Here is a 19,519-nt window from a genome sequence, read left to right on the forward strand (position 1 = left end):
TATAAGAACACCACATTGATCAGTCATTGCATCTGTAAACCGTGGAGCAATTCTCATCCCATAGCAACACAAAACACTGAAAACAAACCAAGTACCAATAGCATTTTTAGAAGCATATTAGTGGATATTAGAGTATTAAAGGGTCCCATAAAAACTAACTGCCACAGTTCCACTATGAGGCGGAGAGGTCTCAATGTCAAGAAAATACAAGGTCCTGATGCTTATTATCTGGCTCTAAGACTTGCAACACTGTTACCAAGCCATCATCAGGTTTACAGGCATCACATTACACCGCCGATTTCTGAATTTAACAGCCGAGTAAGGAAAACTAGAGGGTCACTCTCATAAGCATAGGTTGCAGTCCATTCCAAGGATAAAATGAGCAAATACTGAACACACAATCCATATATAGTGAAACCCAATAACTAAAAGGTTTAAAATGTATTTGAGCAATTCTCATTTATCATAGTTTAGCACTACAATTTTTCCGTCAGCAAATCCCCAACAGAGAAATCCATTACAACATCTTATCTCTGCCGAAGACCAACTAGTTCAACAAATAAATGAGAAACAGTAGAGTAGAAACCATAAAACCAGGGGTTTACTCATATCATGATGCTTTGCTATCTATGCTCACGGACTCTGCTTCCTTAGTAGCTCCTTTCTGTAAGTGAGAAATACATTATCAGAACAAACATTTAAAATGAAACCATTTTTTATTTTATTTTTTGACAAGTCAAATCATTTTAATGTCTATTTATCCATATTTACAGTAAGTGATACTAGACATGCTTACATTAGGCTCAACTGACTCCAACTTGTTCAATTTAGCAAACATGTTGCCATAAAACTTGGCTTCCTTTTTATTGTATTCCTTCAACTTCTCCTTCAACGCTTTATATTCCAATTTCACGTCCCTGGTCACAAAGAGAAACCAACAAATTCAATAAAAATAGTTCCCAGCCTTTGTAACAGCAAACCATAGAATTTCACATTAAATGAATAGCATAAGCAAGGCACACACCTATTGTTGGGGTCTATTTCAAGAGCTTTCTTGATATCAAGCTCGGCCAAATCCAAATCCGCCAAGTTGATGTAGGCCTGAGCCCTCCTGTAGAGTGCTTTCACATTCTTACTCTCAAGTTCTAACACCTGCATACAATATTCGAGTTCAATTCAGCATAGCCATGGCAGAATTACTCCAATACAAGGAAACGGAATAGTAAAACATAATGGTAATGAGAATAGAATAAAATTCGAATTATCAATATTTAATGTTTCTGTATCCCTCAGAACATTTTTTTTTTTTTTTTGTGGATAAATAATCAAACTTTATTATAGAAGCATCGAGGCGATGCAAAGAATACAAAAAAACCAGCCCACATGGGGCTCAACAACCTAACTACTCCAAGTATCCACAAAATCTACAAAAGCCAAAACATTAGGATCAACTAAACTTGTAACCCAACTATGCAAAATCAACAAAAGCCTACTCTCTAACCAAAGCACTAAATGGCACACGTCGTAGAAAACATGCCTATTACATTCCAACCAAACCAACCAAAGCAAGCAATGAGATGCAAGAGGCCAAGCCTTCCAATGCCTTTTCGCTACCCTAGCCCCACCCCAACTTTGAACCACACCCAACACAGAACCCAGTTGCACCCAAACCAAACCAAACAAAGCAACCACCAAACTCCATAAACGAGATGCAATAGAACAATGAATAAGTAAATGATCCACCATCCCCGAATCCCCACAACACATGCAACACCACTTAGCCAACACAAGCCGTTGACGGATTAAGTTGGTCAATAGTCAAAATACAGCCCAAGGCAGCTGTCCAAACGAAAAAAGCTACCTTAGATGATGAACCCGTCACCGAAATACTCTTCTAAGGAAAGACAACACCATCACCACCCACAAGCACACCATAGTACGAAGACGCCGAGAAAACCCATTCCGATATCGAACAATCCCACACCAATGAATCCATCCCATCCCCTTGCCCCCCTCCCCCTCCCCAAACTTCACCCCATATAAAAACCCTAAAAGATTCCCCAACTGATCCAATTCCCAATGCTAACATCACATCGTAAATGAACATTCCAGACAAACGATTGGCCTTGCCGATTCTGCACCGAAGCAACCACTTCCTTCCCATCAACAGCAATGGCATATATCAATGGAAACATCCTCGCCAAAAACCACTCACCACACCACTTGTCCTGCCAAAAGCAAACCCTATCCCCCACCCCCACTTTAAACCAAACCCTATCCCAAAACTCCTTTCGACCCAACTAAATGCCCTTCTACAAACCTCGACCATGAGATTGGCCCACTCTATCTGAACACCAACCCCCCTCCCTCTCCAACCCATACTAGGCGGCCACCACCTTCCTCCACAACTGTTCCCTTTCCTCCACAAAACACCACAACCACTTTCCAAGTAGAGCCCAATTAAACACAACCAACCATCTCACACCCAAACCTCCCCCCACCCCACCCCACCCCACACCACACCACACCACAAGGAACCCCTCAGAACATATTAAACTAATTGTACCTTCGTACACAGCTTCTCTGCTTGCTTGTATTCCTTTAACTTCAGCTGACAAGCTGCATTGTTAAGATTGCAAGTGACCTTTAATACTTTGGCCTGCTTCTTCTCCTCTTCACTATAGGAAGAATCATACTCAATGTACTTCGCAGCCTGCACACAAAGGGGAAGTTCAGTGTGGAACTGCATAATACAAAAGGTTTTAAATATCAGCCATTACATATTGGGATTTTGGACTTTCAGTACCATTATTCATCGTCATCAATATATCAACCATTATTGTCTGGTATATGACCGTATCACCGATACTAATACATATCACGATACCCATATTTAAAATCATACTGACAGATGACAACAATTTTCAGTTAGTTCAAATCATCCTGTTCCTCTCTATTCACCTTCTCATATCTCTTCGAGGCTCTAGCATATTTACCCGCCTTGAACAGTGTATTTCCTTCTTCCTTCTTCTCACCAGCAGCTTCAATTTTCTCCTGGGTGTTCATATCCCAAGATTCCTTCTCCTGAAGACCAAAAATAGTATTAAACACAAACATAATCCCCAAACACAATGTATTATAAAACACAAACCTGAAGCCAAACCCAATCAACTAACCTTGTCAAAGGAGACAAGCTCGACTTCATAGAAAACATATGAGTTTGGAGGAACCACGGCCAGTTCCTGATGTGACTCGGATGATCCAAAGGCATATTCTGGTGCAACAGTCAGCAATGCTATCTCTCCCTTCTTCATTGTCATCACTGCTATGTCGAGCCCCTCAATGACTTGCTCTATTCAAGACGTTAAAAACCTTCAATGTCAAAGAAACAAAAACAAAAAAGAACCACAAGATTAAAAATCAAGGCTCGGATAAGTAATAGTACCTTCATCTGTCTTGAACTCAAACAACTCTTCATCATTGTCATGACCCTTCTTAAGGAAGATGGTACCATCTTGCAACTTACCAATCAATTTCACTGGCAAATGCACAAAGAAAAATATTGCCAACCACTACAGTTAACCACATATCACAATACCAACATTGTCAAGCCCAAAAAATACATATATATAATAATAAAAAGGATGAGAATAACATTTCACAGCCGCTCCGTCATTCGGGCGATCATATCCCTCCCCTTCCTTCAAGATCTTCTTAATGACCTTATCATCTTTTACTTCAGTCACAGTCTTCCATGACACCAACTCAAGAGTTATCTGCAACATTGCATTTGGGGGGACACCACCCTCATCACCTGATGCTGGCTTGCCCTTCTCCCCAAACCCATCTGCAACCAAATAGAAAGAAGAGCTATAAGAACAAAGAAAATGCATGACTAAAAATTGCTTCAATAGTAAACAACACCAGGCAATGAGGAAATTATCAAGAAGGGAAGAACATACATTGTGGCTTCACTGTTAGAAGAACCTTCTCTCCTTTCTTCATTGTCTTTACAGCTTTAGCAAGAGCAGGGCAGAAATATCCTGTTTACAAACAATTATATATGATAAATTCAAATATACTATGTCAAAGCCTAATTACACAACAACAAAAAAATATTAACAAATTCTCATGAACTTTACCCTCTTTCACGGTGAACTCTACTCCATCTGACTTCACAATCGAGGTTCCATCCTCGAGCCGAGCTTCATACTTCACTGCAATAAAATGCAAAGGCACATAGTTGATTATTCAGTTCAAGTTATCATAACAAAACTTACAACAGAACCAGAAATGAATAAAAGCATTATAATAAATACCTAAAACTTCATCAGGATCCTTAGGATTCTCCCACTTCTCTCCCTTAGCAAGTATCTTCTTGAATATTCCACCATCCTTGCAGATGTCTTTGATGCTGACCCAGGATAGCAACTCTACATCAAATTTGAGAGTTGCATTTGGGGGAATGGTTGGGGGAGAACCAGATTCACCATAGGCAAGCTCTGGTGGAATAGTGAAAATGGCATTTTCTCCCTTCTTCATTGTCTTAATACCCTCGTCCCATCCCTTAATTACTTGTCCTGTCAGGCCAAGACAAAAAATACATTCCATTCTCATGCCCAGAGCAATATTTACACAATCAAACCCTTCACGCTAGTCATGACAGCACATCATACTTAAACCCTTTCAGAGTCCCTTGTCATTTAAAAGGATGACAGTAAGAAATATGAAATGAAACAAAATACAAAGATAAACAAAAAACCCAAACAAGAAAATATAATATATATATATATATATAACCAACAGGCTAAGGTAACATATATTAGTCCTGATTCTGAAGTAGTTAATACGGACTGGAGTGGGAAGACATACACAAATCCTCCACAATGTACATGTACCCTGCCCTTGCAACCCGTGTACAATTTCGTAAGTTCTCTCCAACGCAGTCACTAAAGGGATTACAGTTTCTGTGGGCCCAACATGATTATTCTGTTGTTATACCTTCACGACTAATCTCTCCTCCCTCCCCCTCTTCTCCTTTGACTAAACTGAGGATTATAGAAAATTCCTCTTGATTTCCCCCATCAAACAAAATGCTAGTGTTCTATTTTCCCATCACAACTTATAGAACTCTGCAGTGAATATTTTTATTGGTATTGAAGCTAGACAAACTGCCCACTTCACAGAGAACTTTTTATAAAAAGCCTTAGACGCTCATGGCCACATGAACGTATGATGGAATTGGGTGCTCATGGTCACGTATTACAACCTGCGTATGTCATTCATGTATTAGTAATAAGTTTTCCTTAACTATTCCATTTCCTAATAAATGCTGTTTGTTAAAAAACACGAAACATTAGTGAAAACTCCAAACTCTAAGATACCGCCAAAACATACCTAAACATACAGGAATTAACCCAAACACTACAAAAAAAAATTGAAATAGAGAATTATTTCATCATCATCTATTAAAAATATCTTAAGATTTCATTGCTTTTCCTTTTGTATGTTACATGGACTCTTCTATTTCTCCCACAATATCCATGTCCACCAGATATGACATGGGTAAGGGTGTGGGATATGTGTCTGACACTCGTACCTAATTTAGACACTCAGATCCTTTAATTTGTAACAATACATGAAGATGAAACACACATTTGTTAATAAAGTAATATTTTTAACCTCTCACATGAATTAGATATTAAAATTTCATATTTTTCCTTAATCTTATTTAATTTCTAGTATATTTCTACATAATTTACAACATCTCATCCGAGAATATTATATAATATGCAATATATATGTGCATATGATGTGTCCTTGTACCCATATCCAATTTTGGATATGTATCCCAAGATCCTAAGATTTAAATTTATGAAGGTCTGATGCTTGGATACACACCCGCACCTGATTCTCGTACCCGAGTCCATGTAACATATGACTAATGGTCCAAAACATTTGCAAATCCACTTGTACATGTTGTACCTATATTGCGAGGGTGGCTCCATAAGGGAGAAAATATGTCAATTCTTAGATAAAATAATTGGAAAGGTCAAGTATTATGTTAATAAAATAAAATAATATAAAATAAATAAATCTTAAATTAGTTAGAACTTTTTGAAAGAAAAAATACGTCAAGGAGATGAAGTAGTGAAACCAAATGGAAAATATACAAGTTACCTATGAAGCACAGACACGGACACGCATACGGACACGGACACGAGACACGGCAATTTTAAAAAAATGGGGACACAGACACGGCTGGGGACACGGTAAAAATTTTTTTATATAAATATTTTTATTTTAATACAAGTTAATTATTTTATTTAATTATTATATTTTTAAATAAATATGATTCTATTAATTTTTTTATTTTATTTTATTTTATCTACTTTTTTTTTGGATTAATATATATATATATATATATTATATAAAATATAAGCTATGATTTTTTATTAATATTAAATAAATACATATATATATTATACCTAATAGATACATTAATATTAAACCTAATAAATACATATATATATTATATGAATCAAATCAGATCAGAGCAAAGAGACAGCGAGAGACGCGAGAGCAAGAGAGAGCAATCGACGCGATCGATGCGAGAGAGCAATCGACGCGATCGATGTGAGCGCAAGAGAGAGCAATCGACGCGATCGATGCGAGAGCGAGAGACGCGAGCGAGAGGGAACGCGAGAGAGAGGGGCGAGAGAGAGAGAGAGACTTACGGATGGAGGTCGACAGACGAGTCAAGGTCGAGGTCATGGATGGAGGTTGACAGGCGAGTCGATTGGATCAAAGTAGGGATGGCAATGAGGGTTAATGAGGTGGATATTAATTCTCCATCCCCTTTCCCCCATAATTATTTTTCCTCATTCCCCATGGGTACTATCCTCCCCATCTCCTAATGGGTTTGGATATTCCCAAACCCAACTTGACCCCTTTTTTTATTTTTATTTTTATTTTATTTTAAGATTCACAACTAAAGCTAAATGTACATTCAATCTTTTTTTTTTTTTTTGTAAGATTCACAACCAAAACTAAATATACATTCAATCTTTCTTTCTTTTTTTTTTTTTTAAAGATTCACAACCAAAGTTAAATAACTCACCTTCAAATTATTGAAGATCAATTAATAGAGAGGACAAGGAGATACATAAAATTTAAAAAAATTTAAAAAGAAGGAATTTTTTTGTAGGAATAGAATTTTTCTAAATAAATTTAAAAAATTCTAGATATACATAAAATAATGTGACAATTTTAATTAATGTGTATTTGATTTTGTTGTTGAGCCAAATAAAATAAAATAAGATTGAAGGTAGATTTTGCTTTGGCTGTAAATCTTTAAAAAAAAAAAAACAAAATTTAAAAAAGAAAAGAAAAGAAAAAATATTGAATATATATTTAGTTTTGGTTGTGAATTTAAAAAAAAAAAAAAATTGGTTGTGAACCTTAAAAAAAAAAAAAAGAGAGAAGAAAAAAGATTGAATGTATATTTAGTTTTGGTTGTGAATCTTTTAAAAAAAATAATTAAAAAAAAAAAAAAGAACATGTGGGGAAATTAGTGGGTATCCATCTCCGACCCATCCCCTGTGGAGATTTAAAGAATATCACTTACTCTACCCGACGGATAAGAAAAAAAGGGCAAACCCATGTATTTGGATTGGATCTCCATGGATACCCATAGAGTAGATTATCCATTGCCATCCCTAGATCAAAGATCGGGTTTGTCTCTTGACCTTTGCTCTTCTCCTTTACTCTTCTCTATTGCTTTTTGTGTCCAGATTTGGACACGGGTGTCCAGATTTGGTGGACACGCGTATCCCCGCTGTGTCTCCGCCGTGTCCCTACAAAAAAAAATAATTAAATTAAGGGGACGCGCCAGATGGTGTGTCCCGTATGTGTCCCCGGCGTGTTCCCGTGTCAGACACCGCCACGGCATGAAATCTGACGTGTCCACGCTTCATAGATTGTATGTACCCATTTTATAAATACCAAGGGGTGGTTGTGCACAATGAAGATGATGTATTCACTACAAAAGTATTTCACTGCCTGTAACCTTTTTTTCCTCCCTTGACCGTTCCATTCTTTTCAAATTTTCAAATTTATCTTTCTGTCCCACCACAGCTTTCCTATTTTTTTATCTATATCCTCCTCCTATAACTTCCCATAGAACGTGACAATTTTGAACAATTTAAAATTGAGAATAGCTCACAGCTTCAAATTTAATTCATACCAAATAAAAGGTCCAGCCTTTATACAGTGTTATAGATTATTACAAGTTCAATCTTCATTTTTTCATCTCAATTACTACTGGAGCAGAGTTATTAAAGGCAATAGGCGCAATGAAGCACCAAAGTTTCCCTGGGCCAAGGCGCAAGGAGCAAGACGAGGCACAAGCTTTATCGAAGCAATGCTCATGTTGACAATAAAAAATAGATAATTTAATATAAGCAAATAACAAGTAAAATGAAATATTTAAATATTTTAAAACATGAATACCAAACACCAATATTTTATCACATACACAAACATCTAATGCATAAATATTTACAAAAAAAAATAAAAAATCAAAGTGTCAAACAAGAAGTGTAGAGACAGAAAAGTAGAAGAAGATTTGAGGAGATGAAGAAAAATAACTACGACTATAAGTTTGGTTGAAGAAAAAGCTCTATCCAACCGTCTTTGAATAATTAGGGCTCAAAAAGTGTTGGGCTACAATTTATGTTTAGAGGTTTAATCTCTTGTAGCCACATGTAAACAAAATAATAATGAGATTAAGTGAAATCAAGGGTTGTAGTTGTAATAAACAAATATTTTCAAAGAACTGCACAAGTCATGCGTCTTGAGTCTAAGCCTAAAGCACACACTTTATGCGCCTATACGGAGCCTGTTTTACATCATATGGATGTTCCAAAGCACAGTGGCTATGCCTAGATGAGCCTTGGGCCTAGGCGCACGTCTAGATGCCACCTTCCCCAACAAACTGTTTAACCTTTTACTTATGAGTTTTTAATATTTATTGAACTTTATTCTTAATCTTGGTATAAAAAAATAAAAATAAATTGATAAAACTTTAACTCACATTTGATTACTAGTTTATAATTTTGTAAATTTTATTTGGTTTGTGTTTTAAGATTTATGTGGCTGACATTAATTTAATGATTCGTAATTTGCTTTACTTCCAAATTATTTACTTACATGGTTTAATTACTGATCTTATAGAATAATTTTTTATATAATTATGGCTTGTATAAATATTTATACAGGTTTCAAATAAACATTTCCAAGCATTTGTAACACAAGGTTATTCAAAATATTTCCATTTACATACTATTGAAAACAACGTATCAAGATAAGTTTTGACCCTTGGTAGCCCACAGCCAGATTGATGCTTTTTATCAATCCTTGTGGGAGCTTACACCCCCTATGTGATGGCTTTAACACACCCTCCGCTCTTATAAGGAGAAATAACCATAATACTAAACTATAGTCCCGCTTCTACGAGACGAACTCAATAGAGAAGAGGAGAGGGGCACATATCAAGCCTAAGTTTTGACCCTTGGTAGCCCCCCAACTAAAAAGTACATACACAACACATACATTAAAAATGCAATATACAACATGCGAATGACACACAAAAAAAATATAAATATATATTTATATATATTTATTATAAGTCATACATTTGAATATTTCATCCTAAGATAATAAAATAATGCAATATAATACTAAATAAAATTAAACAACCACATATTCCATAACATAGCAATCACAGTTTATACTAGGTCACTACATAATGCTATAATCACAGTAAAGTGTCACATAACATAAAAATAAAAGTCAAGAATTATACATTAATTAATTATACATTCAACTAAACGTTAAGTTTATTACCTACAAGAGAAAGGGGGTGGGGGGAAGTAATTTTTCAATTTGATTCCTACTTAAACTATTTAAATTTTCATTTTGACCCCAAACATGTCCCCAAAGTGTCGGTAACATGTTTCTAGCATAGTCAAAACATGTTGTCCACACCGTGTCCCCAATACCCAATGCATCCAAGCAAAAAAACAAAAAGACTCCTATTTGAGTGTCCTACACGTGTCCGTGTCCAGCAAACGCTGGTACATGACATCCCTAGATGGGTTTATGTTTCATAGGACCCAACATTAAAAAACCCGTAAAGAGACATTAAACTCCAACACAAACACAAAGAGGAAAGAATCGTAATATTCACAAAACTTGGCCCGAGACCAAATTAAACCACTAGTTTTCATCCCATCCAATGTTTTGAAAACCAGACCGGACCTGCTGCTTCAACCGGTCGACCCGTCGACCGGTCCAAGTTCCGGTCTGGATCAACGTTCAAACCCAAACAAGCTTGAAAACAAGCCTTTTTAAGCTAAACCGGTAACCCGGTTGAACCAGAATGGTTTGCTATATATAGTCCAATAATGAAAAAATTGATATTACAAGGAGTTGAACTCAACACTTCAAGCTCTAAAGAACATGAATTTCCACTATGCCATCATGGCTTCTCGTTAGTACATACGAGATATATAATATTTATTATATTCAAAATAATTTCTTTCAAATACATGTATAATTAATATTTTTACAAACAATATTAATATAAAAATATATATAGACATAAAAATTTGATAAATGTATATTTTAAATTATAAATTTTTTTAAATGAATGTATTCTATTAATTTTAAATTATAAAAATATTTATATAATAATTATGATGTCACAGTTTGAAGTCGGTTCAACCCGATGGTTGAATCAATGACCCGTCCACCCAAACCTTTTTCCGGTTCACTCACCGGTCCAATTTTTAAGACATTGACCCCATCAATAAAGCTTTTCTAATAGTCAATACCTAATCAATTGTAAGATGATTAATTGATGTTTCTCACTCTGCAACTGCCACAATAACAAATCAATTGGCATAGTCAATTGTATAATATTTGTTTGGTAACTACGTAAATTCTATGCAAAATGGAACTTGCGTTTTCAAACCTAAATGAAATGATTGACACAAGTCAACCAACTGTCCATTGTTTCTCACAACTCTTCAAATATGAAGAGTCTGTTGCAGCCAAGTTACTACAGTCTTTTGCTGATAGGGTCCTAGACCCTGAATTTGATCCTTTGATTGGGGATCAGCCACCAACAATTCTTTAAATTGGGGATTAGCCACCTAAACTCTTAATATTATTAAATCTCCTCCTCAAAACCATTACAATAAACATCCTTATATAAGAAAAATAACAAACTTCCTAATATAATTAGACTTTTTAAATTGATTTAGATAGTAATTGAAAAGAAGTAGACCTCCTAATATAATTAGTTTCCTAACATTCGATCGCCCTAGAATCACAGCTTGTCCTCAAGCTGGAAAATCGGAATAACGAGCACAAAAAGCAGCATGGTCTTCCCAAGTAGCTTCATTAATAGAATGACCCTTCCACTGAATGAGCCAATGTGTGACAGCTTAATTGTTCACCTTGAAGACGCCGCGATCTAAAATTTTCTCAAGCACCCATTCAGAAACATCAACAAGAGAAGGTAAGTAGGGGTTGGAAGTAACATTTGCTCCCAACTTTAACTTCAAGGCAGAGACATGAAAAACGAGATGTACGCGACAACCTTCAGGAAGGTCCAACTTGTACGCAACAGAACCAACCTGCGCAATAATGCGAAAAGGTCCATAAAAACGGGGAGAAAGCTTGGAATAATGTTGCGAAGTAGCTGTAGATTGCCGATAAGGTTGCAGCCGCAAAAAAAAACCCAATCATTCACAGCAAAACAGCGTTCAGTTCGATTAGCTTCAGTATAGAATTTCATATGAGTTTTAGCAAATTGTAGATGATCCTTTAAAAGTTGCAAAGTACAATCGTGATCCCGTAAAGCAAGGTCAACTGTATGAACAACAGTTGCACTAGAAAGATAAGCCGAAACTGAAGGTGGAGAACAGCTGTAGACAACCTCAAACAAAATCATTTGAATAGCATAATGATAAGTGGTATTGTACCACCATTTAGCCCAAGGCAACCAATGAGACCAATCGTGAAGTTTCTGACCCACAAAACATCGAAGATAACACTCTAAAGTGCGGTTAGTAACCTCGGTCTAACCATCATATTGAGGGTAATAAGCCGAACTCCGACGTAATTGTGTACCCTGCATAGTTAAGAAGGTTTTCCAAAAATTACTAAGAAAGATGAGATCTCTATCACTGCTAATTGTACGAGGCATGCCATGCAAGCGAACAATATCTCTTACAAAAACATCAACAACAGTAGTGGCGGAATAAGGATGAGAAAGAGGCTGATGCTCACGCTGTAGAAGGACCCTGTGGTGCTCACGCTGTAAAAGACAATGTACCAGGCCATTATCCATAAGCAATAGGACAACCATCATCAACCAAAGTGAACTCTTGATCAGCGACTTGAAATTTCATAGTTAAATTGCGAAAATCCCAAGCAATTAAGCCTAATGATCGTAACCATTGTGCTCCCAAAACCACCTCACAGCCACTAATAGTCAAAAGAAAAAATTCGATGGAAACTATATAGCCTTGTAAATTAAGTTGAACATCAGAAAACTTACCCAAGCTATTTAAAAATCCACCATCAGCCACCATGACTCATAAAGATTTGTCCCTTTGAATAGAATAACCGCACTGTTTAGCAATTGAAGGATGGATAAAATTATTTGTGGAACCAGAGTCAATGAGGACTGTAATAGGTTATTTTTTAGAGTGTCGTTGATGCACATAATTTCTGGTCGAGTTGACCCCATAAGAGCATGTAACAAAATTTCAGAAGTTGGGGGTTCTGGGACACCACCAATTATGGTTTCAAATTCGAAGTCCTAGACTTCGACCTCTGGTTCACCTTCCAACAGAGATAATTGTGGCTTTTGGCATCGATAACCAGGTTTATAAATCACACCGCAATTAAAACAAAGACCCTTCTCATGTCGTTCCTTCTGTTCAGTCCATGACAAACGTTTAACACCAGTAGATAAGGATGGCAATTGGTTAACAAACTTAGGTAAAGGCTTAGGTACATAAGATATGTTAGAAGGCCATGCAGAAGGTGGACGAGAAATAGTCTTGGTCATATTATATGCGATGGTTGCTGTACGGGGAAGAAATAATTCTCCTCGTATAATCCTGTTGACTAAGTCCACGCTCCTCCGTACGACGTCGCTTTGTCACCTGAAAACACAAACGTGAGCTAGCCGGCGGGTGTGTGCCGGAAACCTCTCCGATGCCTAAGTCAGATAACTTGACAAATAGACAAAGCTCAATGTATTCAGGAAGCAAAATTGTATGTGGGGTTATGTTACCTCCTTCCAAGGTGATGCTTGTGAGCTTTTATAGGTTTCAAGTGGCCCAATCCTAGTAGGACTTTTATTTCTCCATGCAGAGTCCTCCTAGGATTCATACTCCTAAAGGATAATGCTTATCCTTTTACACCCCCAACTGCTTAAACCAAGTGGGATGGTTTTTACTATGGCCGAACTACCACATGACCGAAATAATACTGGCTATACCGAGCCACGGAGTAGGCCGTACTAACAGTAGTTCGGTTCTTCTTCTTGCTACATCATATTTCGGTTCTCTCATGCACGAACCATGATGTGGTTGGACCGATCTACCGAGTAGCAACATTCCGACCGACCTACCCAGAACACATCATGGCCGGACTATCTCCGAGACCGGCCTTACTAGAAAAGTTGTACGGACCGAAGTAATTCAACATCTCTTCTGGGCCGAAGTAACTTTACCATTCTTGAACCGAAGTAACTTTCTTACTGTTGGACCGGAATAACTTTTACATTTCCATTGGGCCTTTTTATCCAATCCTTCGTACTTTGGGTCGTAAAGCCCATCTCACAGCTCGGCCCAATTTTTACCAAAAATTACCCTCTCAGTTGCTATAATTGCATCCTCTTGGCCAAGTGCTAATTCAAAGGTCTCGGTTAGACTCATTAGATGAAGCAAACGAACACCAACCCTTATGTCGGCATGAAGTCCAGAAAGAAAAATACTAATTTGATATGACTCAAGCAAACCTAGAACTATATTAGCAAGTCGCTCAAACTCCATAATAAATTCACGAACAGTGCCAATCTGAGACAGTTTGGCTAATGAACTACAAGGATCAATTTGTTGTCGAGAACCAATATGGGTGCATATGGCTCGAGAAAATTGTTGCCAAGTCAAAACCCCAAGGGACAGTTTAATCCAACAATACAAAGAAATAGCATTGCCTTGAAGGTACACTGCAGTCAAAGGAACCATCTGTGTGTCTAAAACACCATTCAGTATGTTTGGTTTCGATTTTTTGAATTCAGTTTTTTGAAAAATGAGTTTATTGTTTTTCGTGTTTTTTTGTTTTTAGTGAATATTTTTTAAATTTTAAGTAATTTTTTTATTTTTTTAGATACACTTTACTTAGATGTATTTAAATAGTAAAATATTTGTGAAAAAATATTTAAAAAAATTAATAAATACACAAAAATACAAAAATATACTAAATTTTTGTAATTTTTTTTGTATTTTTTTGGTATTTAGTGTATTTTTTAAAGAATTTTTTTCACAAATATTATACTTTTTAAGTGTGTTTATGTTAGGTTAAAAAAAAATTGCTTAAAATATTAAAAAAATTAATTGAAAACATTAAAATACGAAAAATAACAAAGTAAAATTTTTTGAAAACTGGAACCAAAGTTCTTGATATTGTACAGCCTGAAATAACCACCCTTTAGGATCAATACCATTAAATTTTGAAAAATCAATTCGAAGAGTTTGAGCATGAAAATTTGGACCAGCACGCCAATCGTCGTTGTCGTCCCATTGTATAAGTGGATTAAGATTGATGCCAAGTTGGGAAAAGCAAGCTTCACATTGCCTATCCTGCAACAGCGCTCAACAGCGCTTGGATATTTTGAAGAATGGTATTATTGGTTTGTCTGTCACGTATCAACTCTTGCATATTAGAAAACATCAAGTCCGTCCTAGTAGTAAGAGCAGCAACTTGTTCTTCGAGTTCCTTAACAGTCATGTTGATGATGATGAATGGCTGCTCTGATACCAGATGATAGGGTTCTAGACCTTGAATTTGATCCTTAGATTGGGGATCAAACACCATAGATTGGGGATCAGACACCAACAATCTTTGAATTGGGGATTAGTCACCTAAACACTTAATATTATTAAATCTCCTCCTCAAAATCATTACAATAAGCATCCGTATATAAGATAAATAACATAGACTTCCTAAATTGATTCAGATAGTAATTGAAAAGAAGTAGACCCCCTAATTATATTGGTTTCCTAACATTTGCAAGCAAATTTAAAAAAAAAATTATACAATGTAATAAACATATACATACAAACACCAAAATAGATCAAACGAGATATAAAATAATAATAATAATAATAATAATAATAATAATAATAATAAAGAGGGAAAAAAAAAAATACACTTACCTTGACCGAGAGTGAACTTGAACGGAGTACCCCTATCTCGACTCGAATCAAACTGAGTCCCATCAAGTAAAGTTCCAGTGTAATGAACTGGTATTCAATCCAGATCATCCAAAACCAGTGCAAATCAACACCGTATCAGAAAATGGAACGAATTAAACTGAAAAAATAATCTAAAAGAGAAACGATTGATACAAAATCAGTGGTGAATGTATGGATGAATAACTAGTTTACCTTCAACTTCATCGCCATTATCAGGAGTGTCCCAAGCTTCACCATTCTTCACAAGCTTCTTCTTCAAACCTTGCTTCCCGATCTCCTTCTCTTCACCGACCTTCATGATCGGACTCGCGTCTGGGAGGTCGAAATCGTCGTTCATCTCGTCGGCCGCAGGAATATCAAAATCCTCATCCATTTCGATACGAATCTAGAGAGAGAAACTGCTCACGAATCAGGAGAGAGAGAGAGAGAGAGAGAGAGAGACAGACTGAGGAACTGCGTGTGAATAAGAGAAAGCAGCTCTGGGTCCTGGAGAGTTCTAAAAGGGTTCAGCGTGAGAAGCAGGAGACTAGATTGGAGGGTCAGGATGGCTCCAGAGAAATGAGATCACGTTGACGGATTCTTTTTCTTTAAACTTAAGGGCAAGTTTGAGATCTTTTAAAAAAAAAAAAATAAAAAATAAAAAGACAAAAAGTTACTTAAAAAGTTAAAAAGTTAATACTATTCATCAAAAGTCAACAATTATGGTTGCACAACTCCCAATTCGAATTTTTCCCTACAAATCAATTTTTATAATTTTTTATTACACATTTTTCCATAAAAAGTCAAAAAATTAACCCAAACATCTATACTTTTAACCTCAATTTTTTAGTCTAAAAAGACAAAAAGTGCACTTATTTAAGACACCCCAAACAATCCCTAAGTCATCTTTTCTTTTCCTTTTTAATTTTTTTTTTCCTTTTTTTACTATGTAATTTTTTATTTTTTTTTAATCGATATACAACAATACTATAAAAACTCACCTTTATTAATTCAGAATTTATTCAGAGAAGAAATTAATGACTCAAATTTATTTTATATATAGATTCTACATTTCATCAATTCAATTTCTACCATACAAATACATTTAGGATTAGTTCAAAATCCGAAATGGTGGGTTCCCAACATTTTTCTATGAGTATAATATATAAAGATTTTAAAAGTAATTTTTCTTTGAAAAAAAAAATCACTGAGAAAAAAAAAAAACTGCAAAAGAAATCAGAGAGGGTAAATTACAATGACCTCCCTTGATTATGAAAATTACATAGACATTGTTTGAGATTTATAAAATAACATTGACCTCCCCTATCAATATTAGTCGTTAAATAATAGATAATTCTATTTTTATACATTATTTATTCTCTGTATACATACTTAATGAATTAAATTTTTATTACAATTTACTATCAAACAAAATGACTACTATAGACATATCAATAGACACATCAAATCTTAAAACTAAGTTTTCTATGTAAACATCTTTTACAAATAAAAATTCTCAACACACATCTTTTGAAGGAAAAAAAAAAAACCAAAACAAAACAAAACCCTTAAAACACATCATGTTAAAACTTACATTGTTTCTCACTCCCTTTATTGTTCTACTTGGAGTTTTTTTTTATAAATATTCTAAAAAAAATTAATGTAGAAAATTGATTCACTTTTCAAACTATTTGAAAAATTAACTTGCTTTTTAAAATCGCATTTTCAACATGTTATTTCAACTTGAAATCACATATTGAAATGCAATTTTATGATGACATGAACTTTACTAAGATATATTACATTTTCAACATGCGATTTCAAGTTGAAATTGAATGTTGAAAATGCAATTTTCAATTTAAAATTACATTTTCAAAATGTGATTTCAAAAAACAGGTTAGTTTCCTAAATAATTTGAAAAGTGGGTCAATTTTTCTAAATTATTTTTTTTAGAATATTAAAAACAAAAAAAAAACTTGTTCTATCCGTCATTGTTGATTTGTGTGATGAAATATTTGCAAAATAATGAAAGTTTAGATTTAGAAAAGAATATGTAAGGTTACAACCAATGCAGCCATGAAAGGTGAGTTTCCATGTGCGGAAGTTTTTTTTTTTTTTTTCGCGATTCTCCATTTGGCAAATCAACAACTGAAATTATTTTATTCATTGGAAAATTAACTTCAAAGTATCTTACTTCATTCAGTTTGTTCCTTTCAGTCTGATGTACAGAATCGAATGGGTTCAAATTATCCGCTAGTTGTGTGTTGAACGAAACTATTTGGTTCAAATGTTGATTGTTGAATAAAATCAATTGGCTCAAAAAACCAATACCGAATAGGTTATTTATATTTCTTCACCAACCAATGTCGAATGACTATAAAAAATGGTAAAACTACAATTTATTTTTGTAAAGTTATTCTATAATAACTAGAAAATGAGTGGCTAATAATCACTAGCATTCGATAATGCAATGGAACTCAATGTTGGAGATGGAGAACTATTGAAAATGTGTTGAAGGATTGCTTGACATGCCAAAGTTATGGGTGTGATGTGTGTAAATGTGTTGTGTACAAATTATAGGTTAAGGATATATTTGAAACATTTAGTGTGGAATGATCATAAAAGGTGACTCCATTTGTATCCCAGAAAGTTGGTTGGACAACCCAATTTAATAACAAAAATTTATTACTATTATGTTCCTATTCCATATGACTAAAACGTAGTTGATGTTGAAAAAATTGCAAATCAGTGTTTTGGACACCTCATTTCATAATCAACCTCAATCCTTTCATTCTCTATTGTCTTTTCACTTTTTTCACTTTACATGTTTATACTCAAACAATATTTCCCTTAAATCCATCATTCTTGCATTTCACTTCATATTGAAGTTAATAGTGGACAACAAAAAAAACGTTTGTAGATAATGCAGGTTTTTCGTTCATCTTTATCACTTTTGGTTGATGAGTTTTTGGAATTTGTTAGAAATTCAATGCTGAACAAATTATATTTAAAACTGTGTTTTCAAATTATTTGACATTGTCCAGTACTTAATATCTGAACAAATTGTCTATGTTTGACTTTGTATTTCCAAACATTTAATTTTCTAATTTCTTTATATTCCAGTTTCGAACAAAAAAAAAAAAAAAAAAAACTATTTGGTATTATATCTCTAAGAAAATTACATATATTAGGAACTTTTTTTCTAAATAAATTCAATTTTATTTGCTATTGAGTATCTGAAAATAATAAAAATATTCAACTTTGTGTTTCCATATCCTTGGGTGGTTTGGGAGCCTATTTGATTTGTAGGGGTGTACAAAGTACTTTTCTAGGATTTTTGATGATATAATAGGTATTATTTAAAGTCTTCAAAATAATAGAATAAATTTCAAATTTTATATTGGGGTCTCCAAAGTATTGGAGTGTCCAACTAATTTTTTGGGGATGTAAATAGAGCCATATGAAATAAAATGTTACCAAATATATAAGCGTGCGAATTGAGAAATAATATGTAAGAATAGTAAATGGTGTGTGGAGATAGAATTGAGTGATGCTATTAGCACTCCATCAATTATTTTAGACCTTCTATTTCTTTGGAACCCCACGTATAAATTCTAAAACCCTTAAAAACAAATTTATCTCCCCAAATAATACCAAAATTATCCTTGTAAAAACATTTTACCCATTTATATGGGGGCCGCTCTTATTTGTAATGATCTCTCAAAAATATTTTTAATTGGGGGCATTTTGTGACGTAATCAGTGGGACACCTTTCTTTGCAGAGTGCAAAGAATTGTTACTCCGTTTCTGCTTCTGCAAGTATTCCTCGCTAGAGTTCATCTATGTTCTTCAAAGGACTTTTCCCCTTAGATGAAAATTCTCCCCATTCTACGAAGTTGCCCTCTTTCTGTATATACTGTCGACTTGCTATTGGAGAATGAAGTTTTTCTATATTTGAATGATATATTCTGTCGTTGGTT

At 34.8% G+C, this 19,519-nt stretch overlaps 1 protein-coding gene across 1 annotated transcript; it reads right to left on the reverse strand.

Moving 5' to 3' along the window:
* Nucleotides 1-407: 407 nt before the first annotated feature.
* Nucleotides 408-16,149, reverse strand: LOC114268278 (peptidyl-prolyl cis-trans isomerase FKBP62). The gene is made up of 13 exons (XM_028209413.2): nucleotides 15,753-16,149; nucleotides 15,522-15,608; nucleotides 4,320-4,580; nucleotides 4,143-4,217; nucleotides 3,963-4,043; nucleotides 3,656-3,847; nucleotides 3,446-3,538; nucleotides 3,177-3,352; nucleotides 2,962-3,084; nucleotides 2,567-2,713; nucleotides 1,025-1,152; nucleotides 797-917; nucleotides 408-664 (listed from the first exon to the last, which is right to left on the reverse strand). The coding sequence occupies exons 1-13, from the start codon at nucleotides 15,931-15,933 to the stop codon at nucleotides 611-613; spliced, it is 1,719 nt and encodes a 572-aa protein (XP_028065214.2). The 5' UTR covers nucleotides 15,934-16,149; the 3' UTR covers nucleotides 408-610.
* Between the last annotated feature and the right edge of the window lie 3,370 nt (nucleotides 16,150-19,519).

This window comes from Camellia sinensis, chromosome 3, assembly GCF_055761805.1.
Source record: "Camellia sinensis isolate YWXY chromosome 3, ASM5576180v1, whole genome shotgun sequence".
Lineage (NCBI taxonomy): Eukaryota > Viridiplantae > Streptophyta > Magnoliopsida > Ericales > Theaceae > Camellia > Camellia sinensis.